A 19418-nucleotide genomic window follows, 5' to 3' on the forward strand; every position below is an offset into this window, starting at 1 on the left:
CAAAACGCCCCACATTCCTGTACTACGATACAGCATCTGCACCTGTATTGCTTAGCTGACAACCTTAAATCATTCCCGTTAATGTCATTCAAGTGGCACACAACTCCACATATTTTACACAAAACCAAGAAGAACTTAACATACTGAACTTACCAGCAGAGTCTTTGTAAACACATACTTCTTGCAGAGTTCATTTAAGAAATCTTAAGAATGAAACACAGGTGCTCATCCACTGAGACCCCCCCCCTCCGCCCCCAAGTCAGAAGAACTGGCAGCAACACAGGATGTGAATAGCCTGGCTAAAATTCAGAAATACTTAAGTAAGCGAAGAGAACTCTTGGACTGAAACAACTATGATGCTGTGGAAAATTTTGATGCTTTCAGCATCAAAATTCCAGAGCATTTGTGTTACTCTTCACCGCCCTTCATTTATAAAAATTTCAGAGGCTAGTTTTAAGTGGATCAAACATCCTGCGTTTATTACCCACAAACTACCCAGCAAGAGCCAGATTATTTTCATAAACCAAAGGCTTATATGCTAATTTGTAAATAAGTGGCAGGTCAAGTTGTGACCCCCACAGTTTTGGAGCAGTTTCCTTAATCCTTTTCTACTTGGGATTCCACTCAAGACTCAAGGTAAAGACACTGAATTACTTCTACATCTGAAAGCAAAGGACTGCTCCTCCCCTGAAATAAAAGGGACACTTTTGCCGAAACAAAGACAAACAAATGTGATTTTCACCTCAAGTTCCCCAAAAGTCTTTTCTAGATATTTAAAAAGACAAAGTAAGTTAAAAATCAAGCATTTCAAGTTCAGCAAAACACTGGAGCAATTTTTTGCTTTTTATTATTTTCATAGTTGTGACAGCAATTGATCTGCATTAAAATTTACCTTGGCTGACTGTGGTGTTGAGAAGTTAAGCCAGGCAGGAACAAAGTCATGCTGCGCCATTTAGGTCCAGTGTCTCCCTTCAATAAAATGAGGCATCAAACCTCATGGCCAAGATCTGCAAGTTAAAAAAAAATAAAAAAATAAAAAAATCCTGTCATCTTTCCCAAACTGAAATAATCACACAATACTACTTTCCAAAACCTGATCTATACTAATAGGAAGTGAAAAGTGCTATAGTTTTTCCTACTACACTTACACACAGCTTTCACTGCTGACTTTATTTCTCTGAGCAAAACAGGTAAGAACTTAAACATTCCCAGTCCCTTCTTGTTTACAACTCCATTCTAAAAACACATCTATGAAATTCACGATAGGAAGGGCTCTAGAGATGGGAGGAAAACAGAATGGCATATACAAACCACTCAAAGCATAGATGTGTAAAAACCAAGACATGCCAGGGTTTGGGGTCCACTCCTTCACTGCTTGTTGTCTCACAGTCTAGAAAGGGATGATCACAGCATACTTTACTCCAGAGGTGGGAAATTAAATACGACTAAACCAATGATAATGTTAGAGACACTGAGTGCAGATCAGAGACCTGAACCCACAATTTAAAATTCTACCCATATCCACCAAGTTTCACATGCCAGAGAACATCCTGTGCTAAAACTGCTTTCTAGGTAAGGAATCAAATGATTAGGGACAAAACACAAGCTGGATGAAGGATCTGTATCTTAATGGAAGTTCAGCTACAGACCAGCTGATGTACCTCACGGAGGAATCAAACTGAATCGTTCTTTCAAGCACGTTATAGCAACTTGCACTACTCAAAACCCTACAAACGCTTATTTTACTGTTACTCTGTTCTGGGCCACGAACAAGTTAAAACTGTACAGGCAAAGGAAAAAAAGTACCAATGATCACTCACCCAGAGTTTGGCCCCTGCAGTCCAATGTCCTCACTTTTTTCTGTGACTCACTCAGACCTCCCGGTTCCTTCCTTCTCCAGGATGCCGTAAGGCCAGCCTTGAGGCAATAGTGCGTCTTGAAGCAGAGCACAAGAGGCCGCACTTTGTGCCAACTGTGCCGTTAACCCCCTCAGCTGCTCATTTTAACCTCTCTCTGCACTCACACTACAAAAAAATACCTAAGAAGGTAATTTATATTTTTAAAAGAGAACCACGACCACGTTCACCTCATTAAATTTCCTCTGGTCGTGGTACTACAGAAGTCAGCCTTTACATTACAAAAAGGTTTGTCAAGTCTGCCTGACAACATTCAGAGCAACCCCATGGTTAATACTGAACAGATGCACCCAAGTCGGCTGGATAATTCATGGTCTGTAGCAGATGGAGCTGAACACTCTGGAAAAAGGACTACGTTATATAAAAACGTTTGCCTGAAATGCTGAGATCTAAACAAGAAGCATCTGCCCAACTGCTCCTAAAATATAAACTTCATTTTTATCATATACAGTTGCTAAAAAAGGTATAATATTTAAAAAATTGAATGCTTGGATATACTCTGGACTTCACGTAACTTAGTTAATGCTCCACAGAACTAAGCACTACTCGACGTAAAGCTCAAAAGCAGGCACAAACGTTTCTCTCTGTTCACCATTTACATGCTGAAACATAGGTCACATGAACAGAAAAATGCCAGGTCCAAAAATAATCTCTTCTGCTCTACTTTTTGTAGAGTGGGTGCTGCTTTTAAAGGGAGACAAATTATTTAACAAGAGCTTCTTGTTCTACAATGAAGAGTTCACTTCTGGGTCATAGTCCTCTTCCATCAAAGAGGTGAGACAGAAACTGTAGTCACTATGAAGAAAAAAACAAAAACAAAAACACAAACCATCAATACAAATGGCAGAAACGTGACATAAAGCATGCCTAGAGAGAACGGAAGGAGAAACAGAACAAATATAGTGCAAGTGCCAGAAGTTATTTGATCTCTGATCAAAACCAAAACTGAAATGATCTAATTATAAATGCCCTTTTCAGCGAGAAATGTTTTTGCTTTTTAAAGATCACCACCCAGATTTAGTTTAGAATACAGCAATACAAACAGTTGATTTAGCAAAATGGTAAAAGAAGGGAAACTGCATGCAGCTGATGAAGAGGATCCCTACGTTTCATAGGAACTTTTAAACCTGTTGCTAAAATAATATTGCAAGACCCTAGGCAGCAAGCAGGCTTTTCCATACCACGCAACTTATCTTCGTTATGCTCCCACTGTGTTCCTCACCTGCTCCAATACAGTCAGACTCCCTTGTGAAAAGTAATTACTCATGATACTAATTTTCTCCTTTCTGTAATATAACTAGTATACCTATTAGCACTCCAAAATATGCCAACTTTCTTCCCATCTTCCTCAGGCAATAATCACACTATTATAGTGTATTAAAAAAAACACACACACACACAGAATACAAAGATGCCCTATGATTACTAGGGCCTTTGAGGGCTATCCCCCCACTGCCCAGGGTGAAATCTTTACATCCTCATCCTCTTTTTCAGGAATTCCTCAAGGGAATGTTGAGTGTTGAGAAAGGACAGTAAACTTCGGTCCACAAACTACTCAGCAAACCATACAAACAATTTATTTAATAAAAATCACTCCTGTTACTTATAAAACTGCTTACTAGGAACTCTAAAGAAGCTAGAGCAAGATTTGTAAGGAACGTAAAGAGTAGATGTGGATAAGACTGCATAGGACTAGAAACCCATCTAAATTCCCTTCAAAACGCAGAACTAAAGAATATTCATGTCCTATTCTTGATGTCATCAATGACACGGAGAATGTCCCCTGCCAGTCATTTCTTTTCTCCAAGCTGAAAAACTCATCTATTTTTACTCCTTGTACAGATATTGTTCCATAGCTACGGTTATCCTAGTCACCCTTCTCTGTATCTTTGAACTCAATCCTTCTGAGACACTAGGCTTTTATGCAGCGTTCAAGAAGTGGGCACACCATGGATTTCTGTAATAGGAAACAGGAATCACTAAATTCTTCCTCCTTTCGTAGTAATTTTTAAACACTGTTCAGTCAGAACTGAACAATGATGCGACCCTTTTACAGAGACGCCTACACCAGTCCCAATCCCCACCCAGTAAAATACCTCGTTTTAAGCCTGTACCTTTGCTTCCCCGCTTTTGAAAGCGGGCATGTGTGCTATACCCTGTTTCTCTGCTACTGAAATTGACTTAAGTGTATACATCACAGTCAGTTCTACAATTTTATATCCAAGTTCCTTTAGCGTTCTCTGACAAACGCCATCCGAGCTAGCAATTTTGTATTATTCCTTTTATTGATTGTTCTGAAATTTCTAGGCATCAGTTTGAGGCAGTTCCTCCAACTTCTCTTCTAATGAGCACCTCCAGATTGGGAAATTCCATAAACTGCTCCACGGAAAACACCAACAAAAAAATTCAGCTTTTCTGGTATAGTCTCTTCTTCCTTGAACCATCTTACCCAGCTGGATGCAAATTCTCCAATAGGCTTTCTGCTCCTGAAACATCTGAAAGGTTTTCCTACTGTTGTTGTGTCCTCAGTTGTTTCTCAGGATCCCTTTCAAGCATACCTTATTACGTCTTTATATTTGACTTGTCGGACTTTCTTTTCCTTGTTTGGATAAGGTTCTATTCTTTGAGCAATTCTGGTTTGGGTTGCACTTGTTACGTCATTCTTTATCCTGCTAAGCACACTAGTTCAGGTTTTTCAGTCTTTAAGATAGAGGCTCAAAACAAACACACGCAGAGCATCCTAAAAGGACTGCCACCTTTTTACACTCTGGGTTATTCCTTTTAACATGCTCCCTCATTTTCATACCATTTTTCTTCCCAGAATTAGATGTTACTGTTGTGCAGGGGAGTGCGAAGAGGGGAGATATTTTTGCTCCTGAGATGTGAACCACGGTCACGTTTCTGGAGGCACAGTGCCAACAAGAAGTCTCACAACCGCTACAAAGTACCAGCCAAGATTAAAAAACAGAGTGGATTTGGTCATAAATACCTAGGAACTCTCTAAACATCTCAGTCAGTACCACAAGATAGTATACGTGACACACTGCTAACAAGAAAAGTGTTAACGCCCCAACAACTACCATTTATATTAAAGGGTAACTTTTCAGTGCATATAGGTATGTGCTGAAACGTAGCAGTAACTGCTGCAGACAGAACAATTTCCCCATCACGCTGAACTCAGCACAAGACTACTACTAAGTGTTTGAGAAGTAAATGGAAGAAGAAACAGGGACAAAGTCAACACACAGTTGAATATATTTAAACAGGATTCATTTCTTTACCCTCTGAATAAATATGCTTTTCAGAACAAACTGTATAGCAATTAAGCCATTTCAAACTATTGACAAAAGCAAGTCGCATTAAGAAGCTGATTTAATGAACCTCAAGAATGATTCCCAGTGAGCTGAAAAACGGACCTATCCAGAGTAAAAACCAAACAGAAACATCCTCTGGATTTAAGGGTTTCTAAGTAAATGAACGCCACAGAATTAAGAGTTTTTAAGTAGGAATTAGGTCTGGTTGCAAACAAAAATAAACACACCTCAAAATACAGTACCATCTTCCACAAAAAGGCTTTTTAATAGCCTTCATACATGGAAAAGAAAACTGTATCAGATGGTAACAAAACATCTTTTAATATCAAGATAATAATAATAAAGATGAAACTCTGCAGAACTCCAACCACCAATGCAGAAAAGCTCTTGCAGAAGATTCAGGTCTCAACCTGCTATTTTGATAGCCCTGGTAGGATCAGCGACTCGGGCAATTCAGTCTAACATGTATTTACACAGTCTAGTGCAATTCAGACATGCAACATTTTAGACTGAGGTCTTCCCAAGCCTTACAAACTGCATATTTTCACAGTTAGCATAAAGCAGGCACTGTAAACCCCAAGGCTTTATACTTGCTAAAGAATGACTTACACATCATTTCAAACCTTCTACCAAGTATTTGGATACTTCTGCAACCTTTATTCTGAAACAATGTCACTTGCAGGTCTGGCACTTACTGCCAGGTTTAAAAACCTCTGCATAGAAGCTACAGTAAATTTAAGGGATGCTTAAGTTAATTTCCACCCACTTGCTTCTGTTCAGGTAGAGCACGGCACACTTCAGACAGGAAATTCAAAGTTGTCTCTGAGCCCTTCCAAAGGTCAATAGCTTGCTCATCTCCAGCAATAAGGCAGCTATATGCCAATACACTATATAGCAATACAGCCTGCAGCTGGCTCCTTATTTCAGTAGGCATATAAACTGTTTTTAAGTCATCAGGTACTCTCACGTACACATGCACTCCCTTTGAATAGAGTAAGTAGCACAACAAGATCGAGATCTGTAACACATTAAAATGTAATGCTTTCTTTTGGCTAAAGCAGAAAACTTGCTGTTACATGAACTGTTATAAACAAGTACTACTGAATCCCTTCAGTCTGTACACTCCAAGATCAACCCATATGCTAGATTTTAACAACCTCTTCTCTCACCAGCAGTCTGAATCCTGGCCAATGTCACACATTCAGCCTACTCACAGACCACTTTCATATCCTACTATACTACTAACAACAACAATATCAAAAAATTGTAATAGGCAAGACGGAAGTCTATCAAGTCTGACAGCAACCTATAAAAAAATCCTTAAGAAAAAAGAAAGAGTGCAATAACAGATCATGAATAGCAAGCAGGGCTGCAGTATACTTCTGCAGACTTTTCACCGGCGTCTGTATTATAGTTTATTACCACTCAATGCCTGTATGTAAACCTGTTCAATTGTTCTTTGAATACGTATATATACGCACTTTTGGCTCCCAAATGAAATGGGGCAGTTTCCGAGTTTACTTGTGCTTTGTGTAAAAGCCAATTGGTTATAAAATGGCCAGCCTCAGTTCATTTAGATGTTTTCTTATGTTACCAAAGTGACTGACCATGCTCTGTTCACTTTTTCATGTTACTTACGACTCTATACATGATATACATACTCATCAAGTCATTTCTTTTCCAAGCTAAGACTATTTAGTCTGACCAATTATGGACGCTTTCTGAACACTTCTAATCATCCTTACTAGCCTTTACCGTATCTTTTGGATATAAGGTAACTAAAACTGCATAAAACGTTCAAGATTTGGGAGCATGACAGATTTAGAGTGGAAAAACGTTGGCAATTTTTAGTCTCTTCCTAGTATCTAACATTCTGTTTCTCTTTTCGATTACTACATAGAACTGAAATGACCTTTCCCAATATGGGAATGACCTTTCCTCAATAATGAAAAAAGAAAGTGATTCCTCAAAGTACACACGTGATCTGCTTTTCGTTGATCACACACATGCACATGTGTGCAGAACAAACACTCAGACATATCCTGAAGGCAAAGTTCCCAAATCTCCCATACAACACGCACAGTTCAGCCAAACTGGTGTCTAACTGCTTCACTATGTAAAAGATCAGCCCCAACAGGCACTCCCGATTCCAGGAAAAAGGAGAACCAAGGTGCTTGTCAGTGCTAATTTAATTCTTTCTCTCTCTCTCTCTCTCTCGTTTTTTTCTTTAAAGGAATTCAAGTTTGAACTACTTCTGGAAATATAAAATCAGAAAATGAGAAGAAAATAAAATCACTATATGAGGCATTCTATACAGAAAGCCTATACAGGCATTCTATGCCTCCCTTCAAAACAATTAAATACACATTAATGAGGTTTGGTGGAAAAAAAAAAAGATTGTCCTTTGCCCACCTTAGAAAGTCTTTCACTGATCAAAATGCAAAAGCTTTTGACAAGTTCTGTGCAAGAAAAAATAAGTCTGTATTCGCACTTGGGTCAGACTTGTTCACATTATCTTCAAAAAAAGGATCACTTAAATTATCATTTTTTACAAGTTGCATCAAAATACTTCAACTGTTATTTCATAACACCTTCTTGTAAGTTTGTTATAAAAGTATATTCTCTTTCCCTTGCAAGCGTTTAAGCTTCATGTCTAAATATCCTTCACCACGTCATTTTCTGTGCAAGTGAAAGAAACCGTATCTATCACCAAGCCAGACAAATCAGTGAAAATTGTCAAATGCCTTTATTACCCAAGTTCACTGTATATTTGTCTAAATAAATTTAAAAAGCTTAATGTGAAAATGAAAACAACATACAAGCATTTTAAATTAAAAGGAGAGGCACAGACTCAGATAAGGAAGCATGCATAGTTCAGGTAAAAAAACCCCAATCACAGTGTTCTCACTGGGTTACAATTGAATATAGTTGTGGAGTTGTTTTATTTTTTTGTTAACCATTGTTCCTACTAACACAGGTTTGGCCAGAGTTCATTTCTAAACCATAGGGAGTTTCTAAAGCTTTGAGTCTCAAGCTGAGTTTCCTATATATACTTGACACTAGGAACTAGGGAGATGCTCAATGTGCTAAGACCTATACTGATCAGAAAGTAAGGCTAGAGAGACAAGCTAAAGACTACCAAGGCAGGTGAGCTACTGAGATACGAAATTACTCATCGGAAATGGATCAAGATGTTTCAAAAGTTTTAAGAAAAATGCATATATTAGCCAGATCACCAGTACACTGTTGCGATTACTTCCTCTTCCATCTCCTCCCCTACAGAACTGCAAAAGCCCAACAGAAAGCAAAATCTGCCCTGCTTTACCTAACAGACACAAAATTGCCTGCTAGGCAATACCATTCTAGCACAGAACTACTCAGTGGGAACACCCAGAATCAGTGCTCCTAACTTTTGTTCACATTACGTATTTCAGCACACGTTTCTGAAGGAGACATGCTTACTGCACGCTTGCTTCTACCGCCTCAGAGTTCCTTGCAAACCTCCTCAGGTCCCATCAGTCCTAGTATCTACCTAGAATCCTACCAATCACAGCCCCTAATTCCATTTCTTCTCTCCTGTGTTAACAAATCACAAAGTCTTGGAGCTTCTCCTGGGAAACCAGTGTAGAAGGAAACTTTTACCCTTTATTAGGCATCTGTCAATCCAGTTAATTACAGCTACAAAAGGTCAGAGAGACAACCTCTGCCTATCCCTGCCACAATTTTATTTCATTTCTATGTTTTCACTGCATTTCTACATTTTTCTCTAAACAGAACATGTTTACCTAAAAAGTAAAGATTTGTTTTTCTAACTGGCAATCCTTATAAACTCAGTTGGGATTTCAGTACTATTCTTAAGGATCAGATGTCAGCTGGGTTGCAAAAGCATTTAGAAAAATTAGTGCATAATTTAATGGATGCATATGGCAGAACAGAACTTACTTCCCTCACCAGTTTTCTTTCTGTGCAGCTCTCTTTCGAATAGATAACACCTAAACATGCACAAAAGATCTTTCTACCTAGCTACTCTTTAGAGCAGAGTGTCATTTTGGCAGGTCTATGTTAGTTTATCATAAAGAATTAACCCCAGAAGTATTTACCTGAATATGATCTCTTGCTAACAATTTTTTACTCATCCAACACATTCACAGAAGTAATGAATTGCAGTCTGAAGTCCAAGCTCGGAGAAGTCAGAAGTGTGCTACTGATTTCCTTAAGGATAGCAAAAGGCCACATGTGAAACGTCATTCTCCCGTTCTCCAAAAAACGGAACATCCCTTTGTATGACTATTACTAGAAATATTTTGTTGAGTAACGTAATCATATTTGGGCATACACATTCATAGTCCCTTTAAAATAATGTAATTACTAATCTGGCTTCAACCTTGTATGCGTTATTAGATCTGGTATTAGATCAGGTCACATATTAGACCTGACTATAAAAGACAGTACAGTAGCACTACTAGTTCAATAGTTGTCATAACAACTGTCTTCAAGTTTAAATGACTTATTTGCAGATAATGGCACGTTCATTCACACAAAGTTTCTACAAAACAAACTTACTTTCATTTTGCTTTCAGCTTCCATTAACACAATTCTCTAGCCACACCTTCCATCTGTCTCCACTACTGAAATACTACTACCTTTTGAGAGGACAAAGGTAGATGTTCCAGAATGACATGTACAACTGGTAGCGCTCACAAGCCCAAGCTGTTATGTGTCAAAATAACTATAATATAGATCTGCCAGTGTTACTTGTCTCATATCACGTAACTAGGCACACAAAAACGTTGCTCAAATACAAAGGACAAGTCTATTAAATAGAAGCACAATCCGAACAACATTTTTCACAGAACCTGGAAGATGAAAAAAAATCTAAAAATGCAAAGCATCTCCCATGCCACATTTTGTAGAACTATGGGAATACAAGTCCACCAAAATAATAAATGATGGATTAAAGTGCTAATCATATACCAAAACAGAATCTTCCCACGTATGGATATTGAAAGCTCTCGTGAAAAAATAGCTGTTACTGAGAGATTAAAACCTTGTTTTTCAAGTTTAAAGCTAATTAATCTATTTTGCAGCATCATCAACATTGTTTTGTGTTTAAAAAGAACACTGCAATCTATATACTCCCAGACAAAAACACGGCAGAAGCTTGTCTATACAAAAGTTTTTCCAGAGTAACAGATAAGGGGGGTTTTGAGTGCACGTGTCACGTTCTGTATCTGACCACTTCTGAAAATCAGATAGCCCCAATTCATTGAAATTTGTCAAGAACCGTCCATACGGATGGCTCTATACTCTAAAAATCTTCTCCGACTTTGAGAGTGCTCCCACTGGTATCATACTGTACTGCTTTACAAGCAGATCTGCCCACTTACCTGCTTGCTTTCCATTTCTCTAAGGTCACACTGACTGAATCCTACCACCTTCAAAGTTTCTGGAACACATGCATCTGTCCAGCCACATAACCTTGCAAAGCCTTTAATAGGTCTTGTGCATGCATGCAAACATCTTGAATGCAGCAAGGTCCAGGGAAAGAATGCGATTTCTTTCTTAAAAGTTATCAGAGACACAAGGACACACAACAGTAACGTAACCAGAGAAGACTGACTTCTGGGATTGCAATGAAGGAGAGATTCTCCAGCAAATAAACACTGCCAACAAAAAGCCCCCCTTTTAGCAATGCTACTGATGCCCGCCCCTTCTAGCTTTAGCTGATCCAAGCTTCTACAGCCAATGTTATCACCATGTCACTCCTGTGTCAATAGCACTGGATGCACTGAGGAGACCATGACCTCAAAGTTAGTCAGCCTATCTTCGAAAACTAGCTGTATTTTGCACATTGAGAGCCCAAAGCATACTTTAGAAAGGAAGGTTTCTGGGCAACCTGTACAGAAGTTTGTGTAATAAGACAAGGCTCAGAATCTCAGCATGATAAATTGCAACTGAACCATTCCAGGGGGTTTTGAAGAGTTTACTCCAAGTATCAATATGGCACCATTTTGGATAAGTAAAACCATAAGACTCTTAACTTCTAATTGGCATAGAACGGGGACAGCTGTTCCCAGATATTATGCTTTTCAACAATTATTCCTGGAAGTTTTATACCCTACAGCCACTGGCAATCCCATTATCCCCTACACCTCTTTCCTGTGCCATTTAATATTCCACTTCTTACGCGCCTTTAACACGTGTAGCACTGTTTATATTAGAGAACTGTAGTATTTATCCAAGAAAAAAAGAACTTGCTCCTCAGTCTCCTCTGCTACAGGGAATGAGGCCCCAGGGATTATATATACCTGCATTGAACAAGTGCCTTCCTTGACTCTACTAATGTAAAATAAGAAAACATAGTTTAGGTAGTATTAGTTTTTAAATGTGAACAATGCTCTGAACTTTTAATCACTTTTAGCATTTTATGAAATGAGGTACTTTAAGACCCAGAAAAGGTATTCTGAGAGTTTAAATCAAATCCAAAGGTTTTTTTTAGCCCCTGAAGAGAATGAAATTGAACATCTATTTTGCAGAGCACTTTGATTTACAGACCTTTTGCTGTGAACATTAACAAGGCACAACAGCCTTCTCAGGGCTGCCTTTAAAGGCTATACTGTTCTGCCCAAAACCTCATAACAAGAGAGAAGGAAAAACAGCAATGAGCAGCATAGCTATATGGTTTGCCCAAAGCCTTTATGAATAGAGTCTTCTCTATCTCTCAAGAGCATACACCTAGACAATATTCCTCATCATAAAGAAAGAATTGCAAATATGTAATTACTGGCTTATCCCTGCTGCATAATACATACCTCCTGTCTACCTGTCTTGCAGAGATGCAGATAGATCCTAAGCATAAGTGAGGCAAGAAGTTCTCCAATCCCTGGAAAAAAAAAAAAAAAAAAAGAAAACACTGGGTAGGTGTTTTCCCAGCAAGGGGGAATGGATAAAGAGCACAGTATTTTGCCAGTGTTACTGCCACTACTATAGCACATTTACATTTAAGTATTTTCAGTATGGGGAGGAGAAAAACATCTTTCCCTTGGAAAAGGGAATCAAACGTGACCAGGTTATTTACCAAATCTTTGGGTCAAGGCAAGAGAGATTTTAAATCGAGTACTGGGAACCACAGATCCCTTTTCCTGTGTTCCAGGAAAAGGATAAGGAAAGAGTAGAAGGCACATCTCTTGCAAAAAGGAGAGAGCACTAGGAATCAGCATAATGAACAAAGAAGGACATTCAGAAATAAGACACGATTATCCTAAACAAAACTGTAGTAATTCTTCCACTCAGTACCATGACCCCAACCCAACAAGACCAGGACTACAAACCGGGAAGGGCAGTACAAACTTTAGCAATAGGTACTTCCGTCACAAGACAACAACAGCTCAAGAGTGGAGGGGAAAAAATTAGATACGCCATCCCTCCCTACATCTGGATTATTTCCAAGTCATTTTACCTCAAGATCAGGACAATATGCAGAAAGTCCACATTTATTTGCATCTGTGACTAGGACACGATAAAGACATGTTCAGCCAGCACTTTTCAGCATGTGCGCAGCATCTGCGTTACAGTTTGTCAAGTTTATACTGTTATGTATTCCATTCTACCAGCTTAAAAGGTTCAGCACTTTCTCTATTAAAGTATGTATTATCAAACATCCATACGGAAAAGTCACTGAAAATAGTTCCGTTTAAAAGAAGCGTTATACACATAAAATACATTGCACAAAGAATAAATATCCCGTTTGTTTGGTCTCAGCCTTGAAATAAATGAGGAACAAGTGATCCCTAACCATATAGTCTGATGATTTGCTGCAGCTGGCAAATGTATCCTCTTTGGATGTTCACAGTGTTTTGCTAGAGCCTTCTGTCTGACCTAGTCAGTGAAACTTTTAGATGTAGAGCAGAATAAAATAAGCAGTTCTGGGCCAGGTGCTATCTGGCTGGTTCAAGCTTTGTCTTTTTTTTTTTTTTTTTAATCTTCCAAAGACATACTATGCTGTTATTCTGCAGGCATACTGTGCAGGCCAGGAGTTAAACAATGCCATTCTTCTATCCTAGTGTCCTACACTAAACTAGGAATAGTAGAAAAACATCTGGAAAAAAAACCCAGAATTGAAGTATCACCTAGTTCATCCCCATCTCCCAAGGCTCAGAAGACATTAGCTCTATCCTCCCCCATCAAATGTCTTTGAAAATAAATTAAGCAATCCTCCAGAAAAAGACTGTGCCGTGATCTTCAACCTGCAGAGCTCCAGGGGTCCTCAAATTATTCCTAAGATGTCTCAAAAAGTATCAGAACAACAAGTTTGTTATCAGTTGACCGGAACTCATTTCGCAGGTATTGATACTGCCACTGGAATATTTTGGGGGAGCTGTAAATCAAAAAAAGATTAGCATATCAGTGTTCTCCAGCATATCTCTACAATCTGCTCTCATTATGTTTATACCTTGAAAGGCTGTCCCCAGACCTAATGCCTAACCTAAATATCTGTTGCTGCAATTTCAACCTATGACTACTTGTCCTATTCACAACGAATACTGGAAAACTGATTAACCTCTTTGCAGCTGCATTTTAAGACATCTTTTCTTCAAACCAGTATGTCATTGTTTCCTTACTGAAAGGCAATCCTAAGAGTTTTCTGAGGGGAGAGGGGGGGAAATCCCACAGGCCATCCTGTATCCCAGCACTGTTTGGCAGCAGAAAAAAAGAATGCAATAATGTATTCTGGGATCAGATATAGCCAAGTTTCTCAGAAAAATAAACCCCAATCCTCTAATTTTATTGCCAAAGCTACAAGTTTTTAAGTTCAAAGTACTGATGATGATAAAAATTAACGTGACCCACCTACCAAGCATGACAGCTTGCAGGCAGTGACAGTATGTCAGAGCTGGCTCCCAGTTATACCTGGGGATAGCTTTTTAAAATTGCTTTATAGATTACCTGCTGATGCCTGATGAACTATAAGCTGAATATAAAAACGTTCCACAGCTAAATAATCTAATCTCTTTCTATCTTCACTCAGTGGTCTTTCTTTTAGAGACCTTGTTATTCTTGGCAGTTCAACTCTATCTTTCTCAGAGCGTGACAGTTTCATAAACTCAGCAAAATACTTTTAGCTGAAGACCTACCACCCCTCAGTAGAATGGAAAGATTACTTCATTAGCTTATTTGTGATGTTCTCTTATGTATTCTAGCATGACAAGTGCTTTTTTCATGACAGCGATGCTGCTGACTCATGACAATTGAGGAACCGCTACAAGCCCTAAACACTCTCCCACAGAACTGCTGCCCAGCCAGCTGTTACTTCCCTGCATAATATTCCTTAACCTCATAATTTGGGCCCATCTACACTGAAATGCATTGCATTGATTTCAAACCGTTTCTTGAGTTTATCAAGATCATATCATCTGTGTGTTTAGTACAAATATTGTTCATTTCAATACAGAACAGTGAAAATAGCAAACAGTACGTGATCTAGAATGGACTCCCTAATGTGAGCACTCTTCACTTATCCTTGCCACAGGAGGACAAGCTGATCAGATCCAAGTCCTGTCTTTTTCTAAAAGGTGTGGGGGAAAGCACCTCTCATCACTTTCCAGTATTCTGAAACTACACTTCCCACAGGCTCTCAATTCCCTTTCTAGGGTATGTTCCACCAGACCTATCCAATTTGAAGACGTTTAAGTCATCTTTAAGCTGCTTCTCTAGTTTACCTTGAGTTCGAAGTAGAGAAAAGACAGTTTTCTAAAACTAACAGTCCAGAACAAAACACATTCAACATTTATAGGAGGGAGAGTTCCATCACTGAGTTTGTAAAAGACTAGAATCAAAGGTCTTTTCAAACCACCTCCTGCTAAAACTGATTAATCCCTTGATGACAGATGACTACAGCTACACATTCCTTTCTGCTGAAAGGCTAGAGACCAGTTGTAATCCTTACCATAAAAATTCATTAGTACCTTCCTGCATACTGACCATCTTTGTGCCCATATACCTCTATGTCAGACCTGGCCCTTTATAAGGCAACTTTTCAGAACAAACTGAGGATGACAAGGGTCCAAAGAGTGACGGTCACTGCCACACGCTCTGTATGTTGCAACTATGCTATGAGGGTCACACAAATATTCAGGAGAGCAGCCTCTGCCACGTTAAAACTCTCGCCCCCGCGAGCTGTCATTCTTGGCCATACTATTATCTTTCCCTGATACTTACTATCTACTTGGACCTGAAACAGATGCTGAAAGTAAGGCTACTCTAAGGAAAGCTCATTTAAAATGTTGAATTTTTTCCTCCTCTGGAAAAAGGGGATTCCTGAAACCAGGGATGTGCATCTGGACAACAATATAAACACAGAGCTCTGCTTATTAAGAGCCACAACCAGCACACCACAAAGCTGTGATACTCTTGCCAAGGTGGAGGAGAGAGTTATGAAAACTCCAAACTGGAAGAGATCACACGATGCCAGGAAAAAAAGAAATGTTGGCATTTCTGCTAGAATGACCCCAAGTCCTAGGACTTTGGTAGCTTCTGGTGAGCCCTCCATCCCAGAGACATAAAGTCATGCACCAAAGAAATTTTTTTTCCTGAACATCACTTAACACAGAAAACCTCGGTTACCCACTGGTTCAAAGGATTTTTGTTAAGCCAGACCATGGGAATGCAACTATTTCAGATTAGTCATTTTGTGGAACTGCATGCACCAACACTCTGCAAAGTCTTTTGCTATTTAATTACAGTAAGATCTAAAAAGCATAAAGTGTTAATTCTTCTCTTTGCAAGAGACTTTTGAAGCCCAACTGGAAAAGGCAGGAACTGTGGGGGGTGGGGGGGGGGGAGAAACACATTTGATTTAACCAAGAAATTCCGATTTAGAGTGATAAAGTCTAACCACTAATCTATAATGATTAATATACTCTAATTTATTGTCATACTAATTTCTCAACACAACCGTAAATGTTTTGGTCTGCATAGTATCTGCACATATACATATGGGGCAATGGGAACTTAGCTGCTATCAATCTTTATATACACTTCCCAAAATATACATTTAGCTTTTAACCATACAGGAACTCATTAAAGTTTGGCGTGTTTTCACAGGAACATATTAACTTATAGAACACAAGTTAAAGACAACATCCCAGCATTCATGAAATATTCTAAGCAGAGCCATGTTTCTGCCAACTTCACTGCCTTTCATCAAATCTGACTAGTAAAGAGAACATGCACTTCGATTCCTCTTACTGAAAGACATACACTCTTTAGCTGGTATCCTGGTCACTACAGAAGTGACACTAGAACATCTACTTAGGTTGTTGTTAGCTGAATGAAATGTAAACCACTCTTGCCTCACTGAGAGCAATTAATTCCAAACAAGTTAGCATAAAATTTAACAAACTAAACAAACTTGGTGGTACATACATTGCCTCACCAATTGCAAAATTCAATAAGCTATGAACTTCCCCCACACAAGTTAAAGAAACAACCACTTCACATTTGCATAGTTTTTACAAAACCTAGGAAAAAGCTGTATCCATGCAAGAACAGCCAGAACTTGACTGAAGAGGTTTTAGCGCTACCTAATATTACTACACCTTTTCCAATCTGTTCATTCAGACAAACGAGTAAAGCACATGCCACAGACTAAACCAATTCAGCAATTAAACAACTAACTCCAAATATCTCATAACACTGAAATTAAGAAAAGCAGTTGCTAACCCTTCATCCAATAAAGTTTCTGTTCACTTACTGAAGAACTCCATTATCTGCCACTCAGTGTTCCTAAAGAAATTTGCAGATCCAATCACAGTACTTTTCAATACTAAGAAAATTAGTGCCCCATGGCCCTTGAAATATTTTTAACATGTAATGAAAATGCTAGTGAAGATTACTTTTCTAGTGACTTCATCTCCTAATGTAAAACAGCAGTTTCAAGAGGCACTAAGAGCACATTCTAAGCAGTCCCATCTACGAGACAAGGTGACAATACCCTGCAACGATGTTCTCAAAGTATTTTTTCATCATAATCCCGAAAGTGTGTGCTTTCATGTGGTTTATTATATATCACATCTGCACTCTCCTCACCTCTCTATTATTAAGACATCCACAGAAAAAATAAGACTTTTTTTTTAAATGCCATCTGTTCCATGCATATTTTTCACTTCAAGTCCTACTTGGTATCTGCATGGTATCTGCAATGGAAATGTCTATATCATACAGGATTAAGACTACAAATAAAGCAGAAGTTGGGCTTTCATACAAACTACTGAAGAGGGGAAAAAAAAAAAAAAAGCATCACTTGAAGTTTTCCTAAACACAAAATTTTTTTAAGAGTTCTTCTTGAGGTATGTCTCCCTAGAAATGATCTGAAAGAATGCAAGAAGAAAAACTGCTCCTCTTAAAACTGGTGATTTTATTTCTTCCTGCTACTGCTCTACACCTGTTTCTCTCTTGACTCAAGACACTGGAAGTTTGGAATACCAGTCTCCAAACAGATGAGCACAGAGACCCTTTCACTGAAATACAAGCCATATTCATTCATGAGGTAACATTTGCACGAGCTTTTCTCATAACCAACTAACATTTTACAGAGGCAACGTCAGCTCTGCAGTAAGCTCATCTCCAAAGGCTTTTCAATTATCGTAGCTGTTTTCTCACCTCCATGCCCCCTTTTGTTATTCCTGTACTTTTCTCAGTCACTTTCAACATTTCAAAATATTATTAGCATTATTAACACTTGTGTCATTCAGAGCTTGGGGGCGGGGAAAGGAAGGCTGACTTACCTGGTCATACTAACATAAAACATTCCTTAAGCCAAGCTCTTGAAAGATTCCATCATTGCCTACAATGATTTAAAAAAGACCGTTCATCTAAAGTTGTTTAAAAACTTGTAATTTCTGTGAACACTCACTAACTACTCTAAAATTGTTCCAGACTGCCTCATTATTAAATTGCAATCAATTCGGTCTTAAATACTACTTTGGAATGGTAGGTGTGAACACAGCTGTTCTGATCAAGGCTAACTAGAGCTGTTTAAGTTAAACCACGCAAGGCCTTAGGCTCACAAGGCATAAAACGTACCAGACGTAGCGAAATAACTTTCGCCATGGCGAGCACCGAGGAAGCCACTTCACGCTCGCACCAGGCGTTGTTATTTTGTGTCGCATTCACAAGGGGAACAGATAACAAGTGACACCTGACAAGTTTCCCAGTCCAGGTTTGCTCCGGCCCCGGGCACGTCGGCCGAGGGAAGACCGCGGCGGGCTGGGGAAACACGGGCTCGGCTGCCCAGAGCACACGTGTCACTGCCACACACCGACCTCCCCCTCCCGCGGCCGGGTGCCGGAAAGCCGGCCGTCAATCCCACAGGAACGAAAGGAAACAACCCCGAGAGAGCCCAAGCGAGGCACGGCTCACCCAGCTTCGTTTCCAGCTCGCAAGCCAAACGGGAGGCAGCCGAGTCGCCTCTGCCCGCCCCGGCCCGGGCCGCCGCCGAGCAGGAAGCCCCGAGCTCGGCTCGGCCCCCCCGGGGACTTTACCCCGGCGGACGGCGGCGTCCCGGCCTCTCTCCGCCCCGCCGCGGGCCCATTTAATGACAGGACGGCGCAAAACTCCCGGCGAGCGTCAAAACAACCCCGGCCGAGGGAAACGCCGCGGCCGTGTCAAGCGCTAGAAACTTTCCGGCTAAGCAGGAAACAATAAACGAGGCGCCTCAGCCCCAACCGCCCCGGCCCGGCCCGGCCCGGCAGGGAGCCCCTCGCTGCCCGCCCCCGGCAGCGGGTTTCCCCCGGGCTCCGCCGCGGCTGAGGGACCCGGGGGGGGGGGGCGCACGGCGGGGCCGAGGACGGAGAGAGCCCCCGCGCCGCGCCGCCTCCGGCGGGGTCCCGGCCTGGCGGGAGGCCGCTGGCGGGCCGCTCCGAGGCCTCGGGGCCGGCGGGGGGGCGGCGGGGGGGGGCGGGGGCCGGCGCGGCGGGGCGCGGGCCGGGCGGGGAGGCGCGGCGGGGCGCCGCGAGGAGGAGGGGGGGGTGGGTGCCGCACTCACCGGCCAGGCCCCTCGCGCTGCCTCCTGCCGCCCCAGAACCATAACAAAGCTCTGCCCAAAATGGCTGCCCGGCCCTGCCCGGCCGGGGGCCGGAGGGGGCGGGGCCTGAGCGCGCGGCGGGCGGGGCCAAGAAGGCGGAAGGGA

The 19418-nt window shown here is 40.7% G+C and overlaps 1 protein-coding gene across 3 annotated transcripts in view; it reads right to left on the bottom strand.

Moving 5' to 3' along the window:
* Nucleotides 1-19387, bottom strand: part of GPBP1L1 (GC-rich promoter binding protein 1 like 1) — a 34376-nt gene extending 14989 nt beyond the window's left edge. Inside the window, exons 1-5 of one of the 3 annotated variants that reach the window (XM_068952996.1) lie at nucleotides 18650-18759; nucleotides 18016-18074; nucleotides 12043-12113; nucleotides 1821-2711; nucleotides 893-1007 (exon numbers count right to left, since the gene is read on the bottom strand). In XM_068952996.1, coding sequence (XP_068809097.1) covers nucleotides 893-952 — 60 coding nt within the window. In that variant the 5' untranslated portion in view covers nucleotides 953-1007; nucleotides 1821-2711; nucleotides 12043-12113; nucleotides 18016-18074; nucleotides 18650-18759. Of the gene's footprint in view, nucleotides 1-892; nucleotides 1008-1820; nucleotides 2712-12042; nucleotides 12114-18015; nucleotides 18075-18649; nucleotides 18760-19274 lie in introns of those variants that run through there. The other 2 variants (XM_068952994.1, XM_068952995.1) reach the window with 2 other exon arrangements.
* Between the last annotated feature and the right edge of the window lie 31 nt (nucleotides 19388-19418).

Source organism: Struthio camelus, chromosome 8 (genome assembly GCF_040807025.1).
Source record: "Struthio camelus isolate bStrCam1 chromosome 8, bStrCam1.hap1, whole genome shotgun sequence".
Classification (NCBI taxonomy): Eukaryota; Metazoa; Chordata; class Aves; order Struthioniformes; family Struthionidae; genus Struthio; species Struthio camelus.